Source organism: Haliotis rufescens, unplaced genomic scaffold (genome assembly GCF_023055435.1).
Source record: "Haliotis rufescens isolate VD_foot unplaced genomic scaffold, xgHalRufe1.0.p SCAF_7, whole genome shotgun sequence".
NCBI lineage: Eukaryota > Metazoa > Mollusca > Gastropoda > Lepetellida > Haliotidae > Haliotis > Haliotis rufescens.
In genome coordinates, this window is record NW_025964361.1 from 47775831 (window position 1) to 47791768 (window position 15938).

Consider the following 15938-nt stretch of genomic DNA (forward strand, 5'->3'; position numbering starts at 1 on the left):
ACAAAACAATATAAAATCACTTCGTGGATGTGCGGGATGTTCTTGAAAGTAATGTGTTGTGGTGAACAGAATCATGTTGTTCCTCCTAAACATGAAACATGTTTGTAAGTACTGAATTACTTGAACCACTGACAGAAAGATTCTTCTGTCGCAAACACCGACTACGGCTCCCCCCAGAATGTTAACTGGTCAGTACCATATCATGATTATTTCTTCATCTTACCCTCTGTCTACATGATCCCATCATTATTCCTTCATCTTACCCTCCTGGCTACATGATGCCATCATTATTCCTTCATCTTACACTCCTGTCGACATGACGCCATCATTATTCCTTCATCTTACACTCCTGTCTACATGACACCATCATTATTCCTTCATCTTACACTCCTGTCTACATGACGCCATCATTATTCCCTCATCTTACACTCCTGTCTACATGACGCCATCATTATTCCTTCATCTTACACTCCTGTCTACATGATGCCATCATTATTCCTTCATCTTACACTCCTGTCTACGTGACGCCATCATTAATCTTTCATCTTACACTCCTGTCTACATGACGCCCTCATTATTCCCTCATCTTACACTCCTGTCTACATGACACCATCATTATTCCTTCATCTTACACTCCTGTCTACATGACGCCATCATTATTCCTTCATCTTACACTCCTGTCTACATGACACCATCATTATTCCTTCATCTTACACTCCTGTCTACATGACGCCATCATTATTCCTTCATCTTACACTCCTGTCTACATGACGCCATCATTATTCCTTCATCTTACACTCCTGTCTACATGACAACATCATTATTCCTTCATCTTACCCTCCTGTCCACATTGTGCCATCATTATTCCTTCATCTTACACTCCTGTCTACATGACAACATCATTATTCTTTCATCGTACCCTCCTGTCCACACGGTGCCATCATTATTCCTTCATCTTACCCTCCTGTCCACACGGTGCCATCATTATTCCTTCATCTTACCCTCCTGTCCACATGGTGCCATCATTATTCCTTCATCTTACCCTCCTGTCCACACGGTGCCATCATTATTCCTTCATCTTACCCTCCTGTCTACATGACACCATCATTATTCCTTCATCTTACAATCCTGTCTACATGACGCCATCATTATTCCTTCATCTTACACTCCTGTCTACATGACACCATCATTATTCCTTCATCTTACCCTCCTGTCCACATGGTGCCATCATTATTCCTTCATCTTACACTCCTGTCTACATGACACCCTCATTATTCCTTCATCTTACACTCCTGTCTACATGACGCCCTCATTATTCCTTCATGTTATAATCCTGTCCAGATGACGCCATCATTGTTGCTGAGGTTTGGCCCATCGGTTCTGAAATCAACACTCCTGAGTCAGCGGTCAAGTGTTCGGACCCTGGCGCTGGGAGGGGAGAATCTGCCCACCCTGGCCATCCTTCGGTCAGCCGTGGCCCCTGACTGCCGTGCCACCTTCTACAATCTGTATGGGGTGACCGAAGTGTCCTGCTGGGCCACATGCTTCCGGTTTGATGCAACATATCTTGAGTAAGTATCGTCAGTTGTCAGTTGTCAGTAAGTATTGTCAGTTAGTATTGTCAGTTGTCTGTTGTCAGTAAGTATTGTCAGTAAGTATTGTCAGTTGTCTGTTGTCAGTTGTCAGTAAGTATTTTCAGTTGACTGTTGTCAGTTGTCTGTTGTCAGTTAGTATTGTCAGTTGTCAGTTTTCTGTTGTCAGTAAGTGTTGTCAGTAAGTATTGTCAGTAAGTATTGTCAGTTGTCTGTTGTATTTCACCTATTGTCAGTAAGTATTGTCAGTAAGTATTGTCAGTTGTCTGTTTTAAGTTGTCTGTTGTCAGTAAGTATTGTCGGTAAGTATTGTCAGTTGTCTGTTGTCAGTAAGTATTGTCAGTAAGTATTGTCAGTTGTCAGTTGTCTGTTGTCAGTAAGTATTGTCAGTTGTCTGTTGTCTGTTGTCAGTAAGTGTTGTCAGTTGTCAGTAAGTATTGTCAGTTGTCTGTTGTCAGTAAGTATTGTCAGTTGTCTGTTGTCAGTAAGGATTGTCAGTTGTCTGTTGTCAGTAAGTATTGTCAGTTGTCAGTTGTCTGTTGTCAGTCAGTATTGTCAGTTGTCTGTTGTCAGTAAGTATTGTCAGTAAGTATTGTCAGTTGTCTGTTGGCAGTAAGTGTTGTCAGTTGTCTGTTGTCAGTAAGTATAGTCAGTTGTCTGTTGTCAGTAAGTATTGCCAGTTGTCTGTTGTCAGTAAGTATTGTCAGTTGTCTGTTGTCAGTAAGTATTGTCAGTTGTCAGTTGTCAGTAAGTATTGTCAGTTGTCTGTTGTCAGTAAGTATTGTCAGTTATCTGTTGTCAGTAAGTATTGTCAGTTGTCTGTTGTCAGTAGGTATTGTCAGTTGTCTGTTGCCAGTAAGTATTGTCAGTTGTCAGTAAGTATTATCAGTTGTCAGTTGTCAGTTGTCAGTTGTCAGTTGTCTATTGTCAGTTGTCAGTTGTCAGTAAGTATTGTCAGTTGTCTGTTGTCAGTAAGTATTGTCAGTTGTCTGTTGTCAGTAAGAATTGTCAGATGTCTGTTGTCAGTAAGTATTGTCAGTTGTCAGTTGTCAGTAAGTATTGTCAGTTGTCTGTTGTCTGTTGTCAGTAAGTGTTGTCAGTTGTCAGTTGTCAGTAAGTATTGTCAGTTGTCTGTTGTCAGTAAGTATCTGCAGTTGTCAGTTGTCAGTTGTCAGTAAGTATTGTCAGTTGTCTGTTGTCAGTCAGTATTGTCAGTTGTCAGTTGTCAGTAAGTATTGTCAGTTGTCTGTTGTCAGTAAGGATTGTCAGTTGTCTGTTGTCAGTAAGTATTGTCAGTTGTCTGTTGTCAGTCAGTATTGTCAGTTGTCTGTTGTCAGTAAGTATTGTCAGTAAGTATTGTCAGTTGTCTGTTGGCAGTAAGTGTTGCCAGTTGTCTGTTGTCAGTAAGTATTGTCAGTTGTCTGTTGTCAGTAAGTATTGTCAGTTGTCAGTTGTCAGTAAGTATTGTCAGTTGTCTGTTGGCAGTAAGTGTTGCCAGTTGTCTGTTGTCAGTAAGTATTGTCAGTTGTCTGTTGTCAGTCAGTATTGTCAGTTGTCAGTTGTCAGTAAGTATTGTCAGTTGTCTGTTGTCAGTAAGGATTGTCAGTTGTCTGTTGTCAGTAAGTATTGTCAGTTGTCTGTTGTCAGTCAGTATTGTCAGTTGTCTGTTGTCAGTAAGTATTGTCAGTAAGTATTGTCAGTTGTCTGTTGGCAGTAAGTGTTGCCAGTTGTCTGTTGTCAGTAAGTATTGTCAGTTGTCTGTTGTCAGTAAGTATTGTCAGTTGTCAGTTGTCAGTAAGTATTTTCAGTTGACTGTTGTCAGTTGTCTGTTGTCAGTTAGTATTGTCAGTTGTCAGTTTTCTGTTGTCAGTAAGTGTTGTCAGTAAGTATTGTCAGTAAGTATTGTCAGTTGTCTGTTGTATTTCACCTATTGTCAGTAAGTATTGTCAGTAAGTATTGTCAGTTGTCTGTTTTAAGTTGTCTGTTGTCAGTAAGTATTGTCGGTAAGTATTGTCAGTTGTCTGTTGTCAGTAAGTATTGTCAGTAAGTATTGTCAGTTGTCAGTTGTCTGTTGTCAGTAAGTATTGTCAGTTGTCTGTTGTCTGTTGTCAGTAAGTGTTGTCAGTTGTCAGTAAGTATTGTCAGTTGTCTGTTGTCAGTAAGTATTGTCAGTTGTCTGTTGTCAGTAAGGATTGTCAGTTGTCTGTTGTCAGTAAGTATTGTCAGTTGTCAGTTGTCTGTTGTCAGTCAGTATTGTCAGTTGTCTGTTGTCAGTAAGTATTGTCAGTAAGTATTGTCAGTTGTCTGTTGGCAGTAAGTGTTGTCAGTTGTCTGTTGTCAGTAAGTATAGTCAGTTGTCTGTTGTCAGTAAGTATTGCCAGTTGTCTGTTGTCAGTAAGTATTGTCAGTTGTCTGTTGTCAGTAAGTATTGTCAGTTGTCAGTTGTCAGTAAGTATTGTCAGTTGTCTGTTGTCAGTAAGTATTGTCAGTTATCTGTTGTCAGTAAGTATTGTCAGTTGTCTGTTGTCAGTAGGTATTGTCAGTTGTCTGTTGCCAGTAAGTATTGTCAGTTGTCAGTAAGTATTATCAGTTGTCAGTTGTCAGTTGTCAGTTGTCAGTTGTCTATTGTCAGTTGTCAGTTGTCAGTAAGTCTTGTCAGTTGTCTGTTGTCAGTAAGTATTGTCAGTTGTCTGTTGTCAGTAAGAATTGTCAGATGTCTGTTGTCAGTAAGTATTGTCAGTTGTCAGTTGTCAGTAAGTATTGTCAGTTGTCTGTTGTCTGTTGTCAGTAAGTGTTGTCAGTTGTCAGTTGTCAGTAAGTATTGTCAGTTGTCTGTTGTCAGTAAGTATCTGCAGTTGTCAGTTGTCAGTTGTCAGTAAGTATTGTCAGTTGTCTGTTGTCAGTCAGTATTGTCAGTTGTCAGTTGTCAGTAAGTATTGTCAGTTGTCTGTTGTCAGTAAGGATTGTCAGTTGTCTGTTGTCAGTAAGTATTGTCAGTTGTCTGTTGTCAGTCAGTATTGTCAGTTGTCTGTTGTCAGTAAGTATTGTCAGTAAGTATTGTCAGTTGTCTGTTGGCAGTAAGTGTTGCCAGTTGTCTGTTGTCAGTAAGTATTGTCAGTTGTCTGTTGTCAGTAAGTATTGTCAGTTGTCAGTTGTCAGTAAGTATTGTCAGTTGTCTGTTGGCAGTAAGTGTTGCCAGTTGTCTGTTGTCAGTAAGTATTGTCAGTTGTCTGTTGTCAGTCAGTATTGTCAGTTGTCAGTTGTCAGTAAGTATTGTCAGTTGTCTGTTGTCAGTAAGGATTGTCAGTTGTCTGTTGTCAGTAAGTATTGTCAGTTGTCTGTTGTCAGTCAGTATTGTCAGTTGTCTGTTGTCAGTAAGTATTGTCAGTAAGTATTGTCAGTTGTCTGTTGGCAGTAAGTGTTGCCAGTTGTCTGTTGTCAGTAAGTATTGTCAGTTGTTTGTTGTCAGTAAGTATTGTCAGTTGTCAGTTGTCAGTAAGTGTTGTCAGTTGTCAGTTGTCAGTAAGTATTGCCAGTTGTCTGTTGTCAGTAAGTATTGTCAGTTGTCTGTTGTCAGTCAGTATTGTCAGTTGTCAGTTGTCAGTAAGTATTGTCAGTTGTCTGTTGTCAGTAAGTATTGTCAGTTGTCTGTTGTCAGTAAGTATTGTCAGTTGTCTGTTGTCAGTAAGTATTGTCAGTTGTCTGTTGCCAGTAAGTATTGTCAGTTGTCAGTAAGTATTATCAGTTGTCAGTTGTCAGTTGTATATTGTCAGTTGTCAGTTGTCAGTAAGTATTGTCAGTTGTCTGTTGTCAGTAAGTATTGTCAGTTGTCTGTTGTCAGTAAGTATTGTCAGTTGTCTGTTGTCAGTAGGTATTGTCAGTTGTCTGTTGCCGGTAAGTATTGTCAGTTGTCAGTAAGTATTATCAGTTGTCAGTTGTCAGTTGTATATTGTCAGCTGTCAGTTGTCAGTAAGTATTGTCAGATGTCTGTTGTCAGTAAGTATTGTCAGTTGTCTGTTGCCAGTAAGTATTGTCAGTTGTCAGTAAGTATTATCAGTTGTCAGTTGTCAGTTGTCTATTGTCAGTTGTCAGTTGTCAGTAAGTATTGTCAGTTGTCTGTTGTCAGTAAGTATTGTCAGTTGTCTGTTGTCAGTAAGTATTGTCAGATGTCTGTTGTCAGTAAGTATTGTCAGTTGTCTGTTGCCAGTAAGTATTGTCAGTTGTCAGTAAGTATTATCAGTTGTCAGTTGTCTATTGTCAGTTGACAGTAAGTATTGTCAGTTGTCTGTGGTCAGTCAGTAATGGTAGCACACATAAGATGAAGTTAGGTCGCAGAGAGTCCTTGGATGGGTGAAGATGTCCATCAGCTTGGTACCTGAGAGTTTCTAGGGCTTTGGTCCAGCCCCACACTGAAGCACATGTAGCACACACATGTGTCTCCTTGGGCAAGTGACTTTGTCCCAAATATGCCACTGATGGGTACCCAGTAGGATGTGATAGCAATGTGGCTGTTATCCTTTTAGTGCCTCACTGGTAGCTTGGGTTGTATGTTCCCCAGAGAGCTGATAATTTAAATCAAGTACACGCCCTTGACCAAAGTAATAATGTGCTTTGAGCATGATATTCAGCATGGAAAAACAATGTCATACACATTGGCTATTATTTTTATTACTATTATTATCGTCTGTTTAATTCCACTTATCTTAGGTAGGTACTGACAGTCAGTTAGTTTATTATGTTTACTCTAGGCCTGGTTGTGTCATACTGACTGCTGTAGATGTGAAGGTTTTGAAACATTTACCTACTTACAATTCTTGTCCCTTTATAATAGGCAGCAAGGTCTTTTTGGTCTTTGATCAGACAATGTTATTGTTATTCATAACTATGTAATACTTCAATGACCAATATTGCAGTAGTTCCAGTGACTTAGGAAAGTGGAACCATTTTCATGTTACTACACAGAATACATAATGATGAAGGCCACTTATTTTTCAAAGGCAAGGCGAAGAAGGACCAATTCCATTAGGTGCTGTTCTTGATGGAACAGAGGTGAAGGTCACTGACAGCGACGGTCATCAGGTCACATGTGGAGAGGGGAGACTACAGATAGGTAGGTCCATCGTTGTCCACACCCCTAACTGGAGGAGGATCTGGGTCTCCTGTGACACATCATTAACCCTAATGGCAGCATCGCCCGTGAAGATCAGGGTTAAAATTGGTCTTTAGCAACCCATGCTTGTCGTAAGAGGCGAATTACGGGATCAGGTGGTCAGGCTCGCTGACTTGGTTGATACATGTCATCGTATTCCAATTGCGTAGATCGATGCTCATGATGTCAATCACTGGATTGTGTGGTTCAGACTCGATTATGTACAGACTGACTTCATATTGCTGGTATATTGCGGCGTTAAACAAAAAACCCAAAAACAACAGAAACGCCATGGTCCTGCTTTCCTGGAATCCCTGTATCCTACTCTTCCACAGTTCCATGAAGAATCCGGGTTAGAATTGGTCTTCAGCAACCCAAGCTTGTCATAAGAGGCGAATAACGGGATCGGGTGGTCAGACTCGCTGACTTGGTTGATGCATGTCATTGTATCCCAGTTGCGTAGATCGATGCACATGATGTCAATTACTGGATTGTCTCGATTATTTACAGACTACAGTCATATAGTTTGAATATTGGTGAGTGTGGTGTTAAACAACAAACAAACAAACATGGCATCACAATGCTTCAAATAAGTGTTGCATTTGATAACTGAAATCATTTACTGTCGGATTGATAAAAGCATCACATTGAGTGAGCCCAAACGCATGATGTCCAGTGTGTTATCCGTGTAATACAGCCTGATGTCACTGCGTCATGTCGCTACATGGATAACTCATTACAATTTCAAAATGGTTTTTGCAGAATTTCTGTTGATGTGGAAACTCTTAAAAGTTACTTACTTTTGCCTCAATAAATAGTGTCATAAATGTACGTGGGCTGGCTGAAAAGTTCTAAGCCTAACTGTGAAAGACCCGTACCAAGTCGATGGTTTTCATTTATTTCTCCACATAGTCCCCTTCCAGGTTTACACACTATGCCAGCGATGCTGCAAGGCCTGGATGCCGGTCAAGAAGAAATTTTCTTCAGCCACCCTAAAAAAGTCATTCACAGCGGAAATGACGTCATCATTACTCGGAAAATGGCGACCGGCTAGTTCCTTTTTCATTTTGGGAAACAGGTGGAAGTCTGCCGGGGCCAAATCGGGTGAATAAGTGGGATGGTCAATGAGTTCGAAGCCACAATCATGGATCGCTGACATGGTAACCACTGATTTGTGAACAGGAGCATTGTCTTGGTGGAACAGGACTTCTTTAGTGAGCATTCCCCGTCGCTTAGCTTTGATAGCTTCACGTAACTGTCTCAGTAGGTCAGCATAATATCTTCCATTGACAGTCTGGCCTTTTTCAAGATAGTCAATCAGCAGAATACCCTTGGAATCCCAAAAGACTGAAGCCATCACCTTTCCAGCAGAAGGAACCGACTTGGCTTTTTGGTGGGCTGGTGATTCCATTGTTAAGACTGAATTTTGGTTTCTGGTTGAAAGTGATGAATCCAGGTCTCATCCATGGTTACAAATCGGGCCAAAAAATCATCACGATCTGCTTCAAAACGGCATAAATGGTCACGGAACGTCAGGATTCTGACACGTTTCTGATCTGCTGTCAAGAGCTTTGGCACCCATCTTGCAGAAACTTTTGTCATTCCCAACTCGTTGGTGATAATGTGCTCAACCCTCTCATGAGAGATGCCCACAACACTGGCAATATGTCGAGTGGTCAATTGTCGATCAGCCATCAACATGTCATGCACCCGTGTAATGTTTTTTTGGAATGGTTGCTGTTGAAGGCCTTCCTGGACGCGGGTCATCGTCAAGGCTCTCTCTGCCATGCTTGAATTCCGCAGCCCACTTCTTTACAGTGGAAAAGGAAGGGGCATCATCCCCTAAAGTGGAGACCATGTCAGCATGTATCTGTGTTGGAGTTAGCCCTTTCAGTTGCAGGTACTTGATGACTGCCCTATAGCCAGTTTTGTCAATTTCTGGTGATTTCAATGGGTAGGTTCACAAGATGGTCTGGTACAAAGACAATAATAACACTACAGTTGCAGTTCTTATGTCTATGATTCATTAAATGATTTTACTTGTTGGTGGCAAAAGTTTGTTTCAATCCGATTGAGATATCCCATTTAGGCTTAGAACTTTTCAGCCAGCCCTCATACAAGGCAAACATCCAGATATCATATGGAACTGAGTTATATTTTCTTTACTTCTGACGAATTATATTTGTTTAAGGGCAAATGTTTCCCATTGCAGGCAGCAGTGAGCGTGTGTGTCTGTTGAATGCTGAGACCGAGGCTGTCTTGGAGAGTCTCCCTGTGTGGAGAGACACGGGGGATATTGTATACGTCCGGGACGATGGCACCATCACATACATTGGTCGCTATGACGATCAGATCAAGCGACATGGGAAGAGGTTGAACACATCAGCTATACAACATGTAAGCTACTTCATGTGACTGAGTGGATGGTGGGGTAGTCTAGTGGTTAAAGTGTTCACTCGTCATGCTGAAGGACCAGGTTCGATTCCCCACATGGGTATAATGTTTGAATCCCATTTCTGGCGTCCCCCCCACTGTGATAGTATTGGAATATTGCTAAAAGCGGTGTAAAGCTATACTCACTCATTTGACTGAGAATTGTCAGATTCACTTGTCTTGATTTTGCTAATGTAATACAAGATTTGTGTTTTTGTTTTTGGTTATATCAAAGTTCATCACATCTGGAGTAAACTGTAGAAAGAGAACAAGAAATTGAGAATTTTGAAAGTAGAAGATTCTTGCGCTATAAGACTTAAAAATTATAAAAGAATTTGTTCTCAGGCAATGACTTTTGAAAATATAGTGCGGGTGGGCAATGTTTTTTGTGTGTGCTTGTTCAAACTAGTATGTAACTAAATAAACAGTTGTGTACCATCAACCTGGGAAAGGACCTCCCTACATGAACAAGCATATAAACTCCTATTGCCGCCATGACCATAAAACAAGATGCCCAGTGAAGCAGTGCACATGTGAAGGGAAGTAACTCTGTGCTTTATTGGACCACATTGTTTTTAAGTATTAGGATACTAATTTTTTATTTTTTATTTTTTGGAAAATGGAAATAAAAACGAAATGTGGGTCAGACTTTATGAGGATGCAGGCAGTGCCTGAGAACCAAGACTTTTATTTCTTTTTAGCCTAATAGTGCAAGAATCTTGAACGCGACATTAAACCCCATTTCACCCCATCTCCTTAAGCCAGACGATTTCACATGGACTGGTAGTGTCCAGCTTTCCAAGGTTTTACTGTGTATTTGTTACTTCATTCTGAATGTGATACTTCTTCACAGGCTGTCCAGCAGCTGCCGGCAATCATAGACAGTAGAGTTCTCTCCCTTGCCGATCGTCTGCTGCTGTTTGTGGTGACGGATTCCCCCTGTGAAGAGGTCCAGCATGCATCACTCAAGATGGCGGTCACATCACATTTACAGAAGACATTACCATCTCACTATCAGCCGGACCAGGTGATGCTCGTGGAGCAGATTCCTCTCACCAAACACGGTGAGTAGCAGGACAGTCATGGAGTTAGTGGTGGACTTGAGTCTGATTGAGCATGTCATGTCACTAGAATTCCCAAGTTGAATAGAGGCGGTCGGGTAGCCTAGTGGTTAAAGCATTTATGTCACGCCAAAGACCCAGGTTCGATTCCCGACATGGGAACAATGTGCGAAGCCCATTTCTGGTGTCCCCCCGCCATGATATTGCTGGAATATTGCTAAAAGCGGCGTAAAACCATACTCCCTCCCTCCCTACAAAGTTGAATATTTTTATGCCCCCAGTATATAATGCGGGGTATATAGTCGAAAATTGGCAGATATATCCAACAGGTCCTGAAATGGTGCCTTTTGCTTTGTCATTTGTATTTTCTTTATTTCCATGGAAACAATTTGCACTAAGTCTAAGAAATCTTAATTTTTCCTGTGGTGTGTTTGTCTGTACTATATGTCTAAAATTAATAGTTATTCTTTCTTGAAACAATGCACACACAAAGATCAATTTGCCAAATGGTGCCCTTTGCTACTTAGGGTGTTTATAATTTATATTTCGTCTATTTCCATGGCAACTAGTTTGTCTTTGACTCTGATTCCCAATTCCATGCTATTGTTTCTATTGCTCAGACAGACAGATCAGATAGAATTCTCTCATCAAGTTGGACTTAAAGTAACAGTCAGATGGTTTGTGCTTTCCGATTTGTGGAAGCCGGGGGGATTTGTCATTTTCTGATGACTCTTGTTAATAGTTATCATTGTCATTAAAATTGTTTCACATGACATTGAGCACTTTGCAACATTTCTTTGTTTGACATACAGCAACAGCATTTGAAATAGCTGCCTACTCGCTATCCCATCGTCAGTCATTTTCTAGGGAGTGGGGTCAGTAATCTGTCAAACCCCCTATCCCGCCTGTCAAATGAAATATTTTGATGTTCAAAGTTTGAACTACCCAGGTAACACTAAAACGTATAAACTTATGTCACTAAAATATTTGTGTGTGTGTCCCATTATCACTGTAACTAGTTATGTCTAACATGTGCCTTGGGAACAGAGCAGATCTTCATAGCAGAAAATATTTTTATAGGCCTATTGTACTTGATTTAAGACTGTAAACAAAATAATTTTAGTGTCTTATTTTTCGTGTTTTCAAATTACTCTTTCGTACTTAAGAATTGTCATTTTGTATTTTGAGGGTCAGCGATCCTTGCTGTTGGGTGGTATAAATGAACGGCTGTTGGGTGGTATAAATGAACGGCTGTTGGGTGGTATAAATGAATGGCTGTTGGGTGTTATATATGAATGGCTGTTGGGTGGTATAAATGAACGGCTGTTGGGTGGTATATATGAATGGCTGTTGGGTGGTATAAATGAACGGCTGTTGGGTGGTATATATGAATGGCTGTTGGGTGGTATAAATGAACGGCTGTTGGGTGGTATATATGAATGGCTGTTGGGTGGTATAAATGAACGGCTGTTTGGTGGTATATATGAATGGCTATTGGGTGGTATAAATGAACGGCTGTTGGGTGGTATAAATGAATGGCTGTTGGGTGGTATAAATGAACGGCTGTTGGGTGGTATAAATGAACGGCTGTTGGGTGGTATAAATGAACGGCTGTTGGGTGGTATAAATGAACAGCTGTTGGACCCCCTGGCCAGTTTGATAGTTGCCGTATTTTACTGCACAGCACCATGATGTGAATGTGTGATTATCTGTGGGTGTAGCGGTTTAGAAGCTGCTGACTTTGGTAAAAGTTTCATTTGGCACCCTGACCTGATCATCACGTTTCACACATTGTGTTATACCTCTGCATTTGGTGCTATGATTCGCCAACTTGCAATTACTGAACAAACACAAGCTAGTATGCAGTCATTTAGACATTTGATAACACTTTAGCATACCTGTGCAACACACCGTTGTGCAACAACTGTACACCACATCTACCACATTGGTCCACCATACCTGTCCACCACATCGGTCCACCATACCTATCCACCATACTTATCCACCACATCGGTCCACCATACCTGTCCACTACATTGGTCCACCATACCTGTCCACCACATCGGTCCACCATAACTGTACATCATACCTGTCCACTACATTGGTCCACCATACCTGTCCACCACATCGGTCCACCATACCTATCCACCACATTGGTCCACCATACCTGTCCACCATACCTGTACACCATAGCTGTACACCATACCTGTCCACCATACCTGTACACCATAGCTGTACACCATACCTATCCACCACATTGGTCCACCATACCTATCCACCATACTTAAACTACCACATCTGTCCACCATACCTGTCCACCACATCGGTCCACCATACCTGTCCACCACATCGGTCCACCATACCTGTCCACCACATCGGTCCACCATACCTATCCACCACATCGGTCCACCATACCTGTCCACCACATCGGTCCACCATACCTGTCCACCACATCGGTCCACCATACCTGTCCACCACATCGGTCCACCATACCTGTCCACCACATCGGTCCACCATACCTGTCTACCACATCGGTCCACCATACCTGTCCACCACATTGGTTCACCATACCTGTCCACCACATCGGTCCACCACATCGGTCCACCATACCTGTCCACCACATTGGTCCACCATACTTATCCACTATACCTGTCCACCACATCGGTCCACCATACCTATCCACCACATCGGTCCACTATACCTGTCCACCACATCGGTCCACCACATTGGTCCACCATACCTGTCCACCACATCGGTCCACCACATCGGTCCACCATACCTGTCCACCACATTGGTCCACCATACTTATCCACTATACCTGTCCACCACATCGGTCCACCATACCTGTCCACCACATTGGTCCACCATACCTGTCCACCACATTGGTCCACCATACCTGTCCACCACATTGGTCCACCATACCTGTCCACCACATCGGTCCACCATACCTGTCCACCACATCGGTCCACCACATCGGTCCACCACATTGGTCCACTATACCTGTCCACCACATTGGTCCACCATACCTATCCACCATACTTATCCACCACATCGGTCCACCATACCTGTCCACCACATTGGTCCACTATACCTGTCCACCACATTGGTCCACCATACCTATCCACCATACTTATCCACCACATCGGTCCACCATACCTGTCCACCACATCGGTCCACCATACCTGTCCACCACATCGGTCCACCATACCTATCCACCATACTTATCCACCACATCGGTCCACCATACCTGTACACCATACCTGTACACCATACCTGTACACCATACCCGTGTGTCATACCGATGTTCATGTGTTTCACCAAAGTGGTAAACCTCTATGACCTGGATCACTTCAGGCTGTCCTCTTGCGCCAAGCTGACACACTGTGATAAAACTGACACACTGTTAAAGTTGGTGTTGAATCCAACACCCAACTTGTTTTCAGTGCACCTGCAGGAAACTTGAAGCAAACTTTTCTTCATTGTTGGCTTAGGAACTTAAAACCATGGCCAGGTGAATACACACTATAGTCACGGAGTAATAGGCATCACACATTGTGACATTCTGTTGTTATTTGTTAGGGAAGACTGACACGAAGCTGCTGGCGACGCTGTGGGAGGAGGTGGTCAGGAGGTCGCCCACACTGCCGCTGGATGTCCGACGCTGGTGTACCAGTCTCTGGCAGGTGGGGAAACACTGGGGCTTGTCGTGGGCCTGTGTCACAATCAAAACAAAGTCCAGCTCTTCCCAAACACATCATTAAAGTATTTTAGAGCAAAATTTTAGCAAGTATTGAAAGACTCAAATTTGAAAAAAACAACCTTTGTGGACAGAAGTTACTATAAGACGAGTTACAAGTGCTGAATATGATGGGATAATATGTGTATGTGTTCATAAATAATCAGCATTAAAAATACATCTATCTTTATTGAAGTCAGGAGATCACTTCTATTGTACAGCATCCAAAAAGCCGTGTCAATTTCGTGTACATGTTGCGGGTGTCAAAATGACCACATTCAATTTTGCAAAAAGTGATTTAATTCTTGATCAGGCTGTCAGAACTTGCAATAGGCCAAGTATTTAACTGTGAAATGGTTTACTTTTCATGAAATATTATATTACCTTCAAGTAATATTTTAGGAAATTTTGTTTTCATTCTTAAGAAAAACAGAAAATGTCCAGTGAAAGGAATGTGATTTAAAAGTCTTTTTCTGGCTCCAGGACCATCTTCATCCATCAGGAAACAGTAGAGATATCCTGGACATGGATGAGTTTCTAGCTCTGGGTGGAAACTCCCTCCAGGCTGTCAGTCTGGTCAACATGGTGGAGGATCAACTCGGGCATCATGGCTCCTTGCTTCTGGACACTGTCCTCAATAAGACTTTCCTTGACTTTGTCCAGCATGTCCAGGGGGTGATGGCAAGCGTCCAGAGCCAAGATGCAGCTGCTGTATCTGGGGATGGGAAGAGTGAGGACCCTGAACCTGTGCCAGCCACCATCCAGAGCCAAGATGCAGCTGCTGTATCTGGGGACGGGAAGAGTCAGGACCCTGAACCTGTGCCAGCAACCATCCAGAGCCAAGATGCAGCTGCTGTATCTGGGGATGGGAAGAGTCAGGACCCTGAACCTGTGCCAGCAACCATCCAGAGCCAAGATGCAGCTGCTGTATCTTGGGAGGGGAAGAGGGAGGACCCTGAACCTGTTCCAGCAACCATCCAGAGCCAAGATGCAGCTGCTGTATCTGGGGACGGGAAGAGTCAGGACCCTGAACCTGTTCCAGCAACATCTGCTCATCCTGTTGTGAGCGAGCCTGTATCAGCTGATATTACTGAAGATGTCCATGATGGCTCAAAAACACAGATGAAACTTGAAGGATGTTGGACAGAGCATATGTGTTGTAAATTTGCTGGGTCTGTTTCCCGAGGCAGTAAATATCAGGGAACAGTTAGGCTATCAATGGCCAGTGTAGACCCAGGTGCTACAGATATCCAGCAGGATCGTGTATCGAGTCAAGCAGATTTCGAGCAGGATCGTCTATTGAGTCGAGCAGATGTCCAGCAGGATCGTGTATTGAGTCGAGCAGATGTCCAGCAGGATCGTGTATCGAGTAAAGCAGATGTCCAGCAGGATCGTGTATCGAGTAAAGCAGATGTCCAGCAGGATCGTGTATCGAGTCAAGCAGATGTCCAGCAGGACCGTGTATCGAGTCCAGAAGATTTTGAGCAGTGTTATGTGTCAAGGCCTACAGGAGTGGAATGGGATCGGGTGTTGATGAACAGAGTCGACTCAAGTCATCCAGGAGTTGATCAGGATTGTGTGTCAATGTCCCTGTGCTGGAAGTATGACACTGAGAAGTGTGTGGATGCCTCGCCTCTGGTGGCAGTCAGCAGGTGAGGCCTAATTATGACATTTATTGTCATTTTGATTTCATAAGGATGGTGGGGTAGACTCACTCCCAACATATTTTGTCTTTCATCTGATCAATGTTTTATCATGACAAATTCAGTGACAAAACCCATATCTTGTAACAGGAGACAGCGACACACTCTGAAAGAGGGGTGGTGTAACAACTCAATTAACAATGTCAATATCGGGTGACACCACTTGTGTTAATACAGGCGATGCAGCATGACGACTTTTGAATGTTTTTAAATGGCATTTTGACCAAGAAAACTGTCAAACAAGAAAACAGTTATTGGTTTAGC

General features: G+C 42.5%; 1 protein-coding gene across 1 annotated transcript in view; it reads left to right on the top strand.

The window, feature by feature from the left end:
* LOC124143695 (beta-alanine-activating enzyme-like) overlaps positions 1–15938 on the top strand; it is a 43159-nt gene that overhangs the window by 14425 nt on the left and 12796 nt on the right. The window contains exons 7-12 of the mRNA XM_046512749.2: positions 1342–1571; positions 6590–6702; positions 8954–9138; positions 10028–10238; positions 13815–13918; positions 14455–15623. Coding sequence (XP_046368705.2) covers positions 1342–1571; positions 6590–6702; positions 8954–9138; positions 10028–10238; positions 13815–13918; positions 14455–15623 — 2012 coding nt within the window. The remainder of the gene's footprint in view (positions 1–1341; positions 1572–6589; positions 6703–8953; positions 9139–10027; positions 10239–13814; positions 13919–14454; positions 15624–15938) is intronic.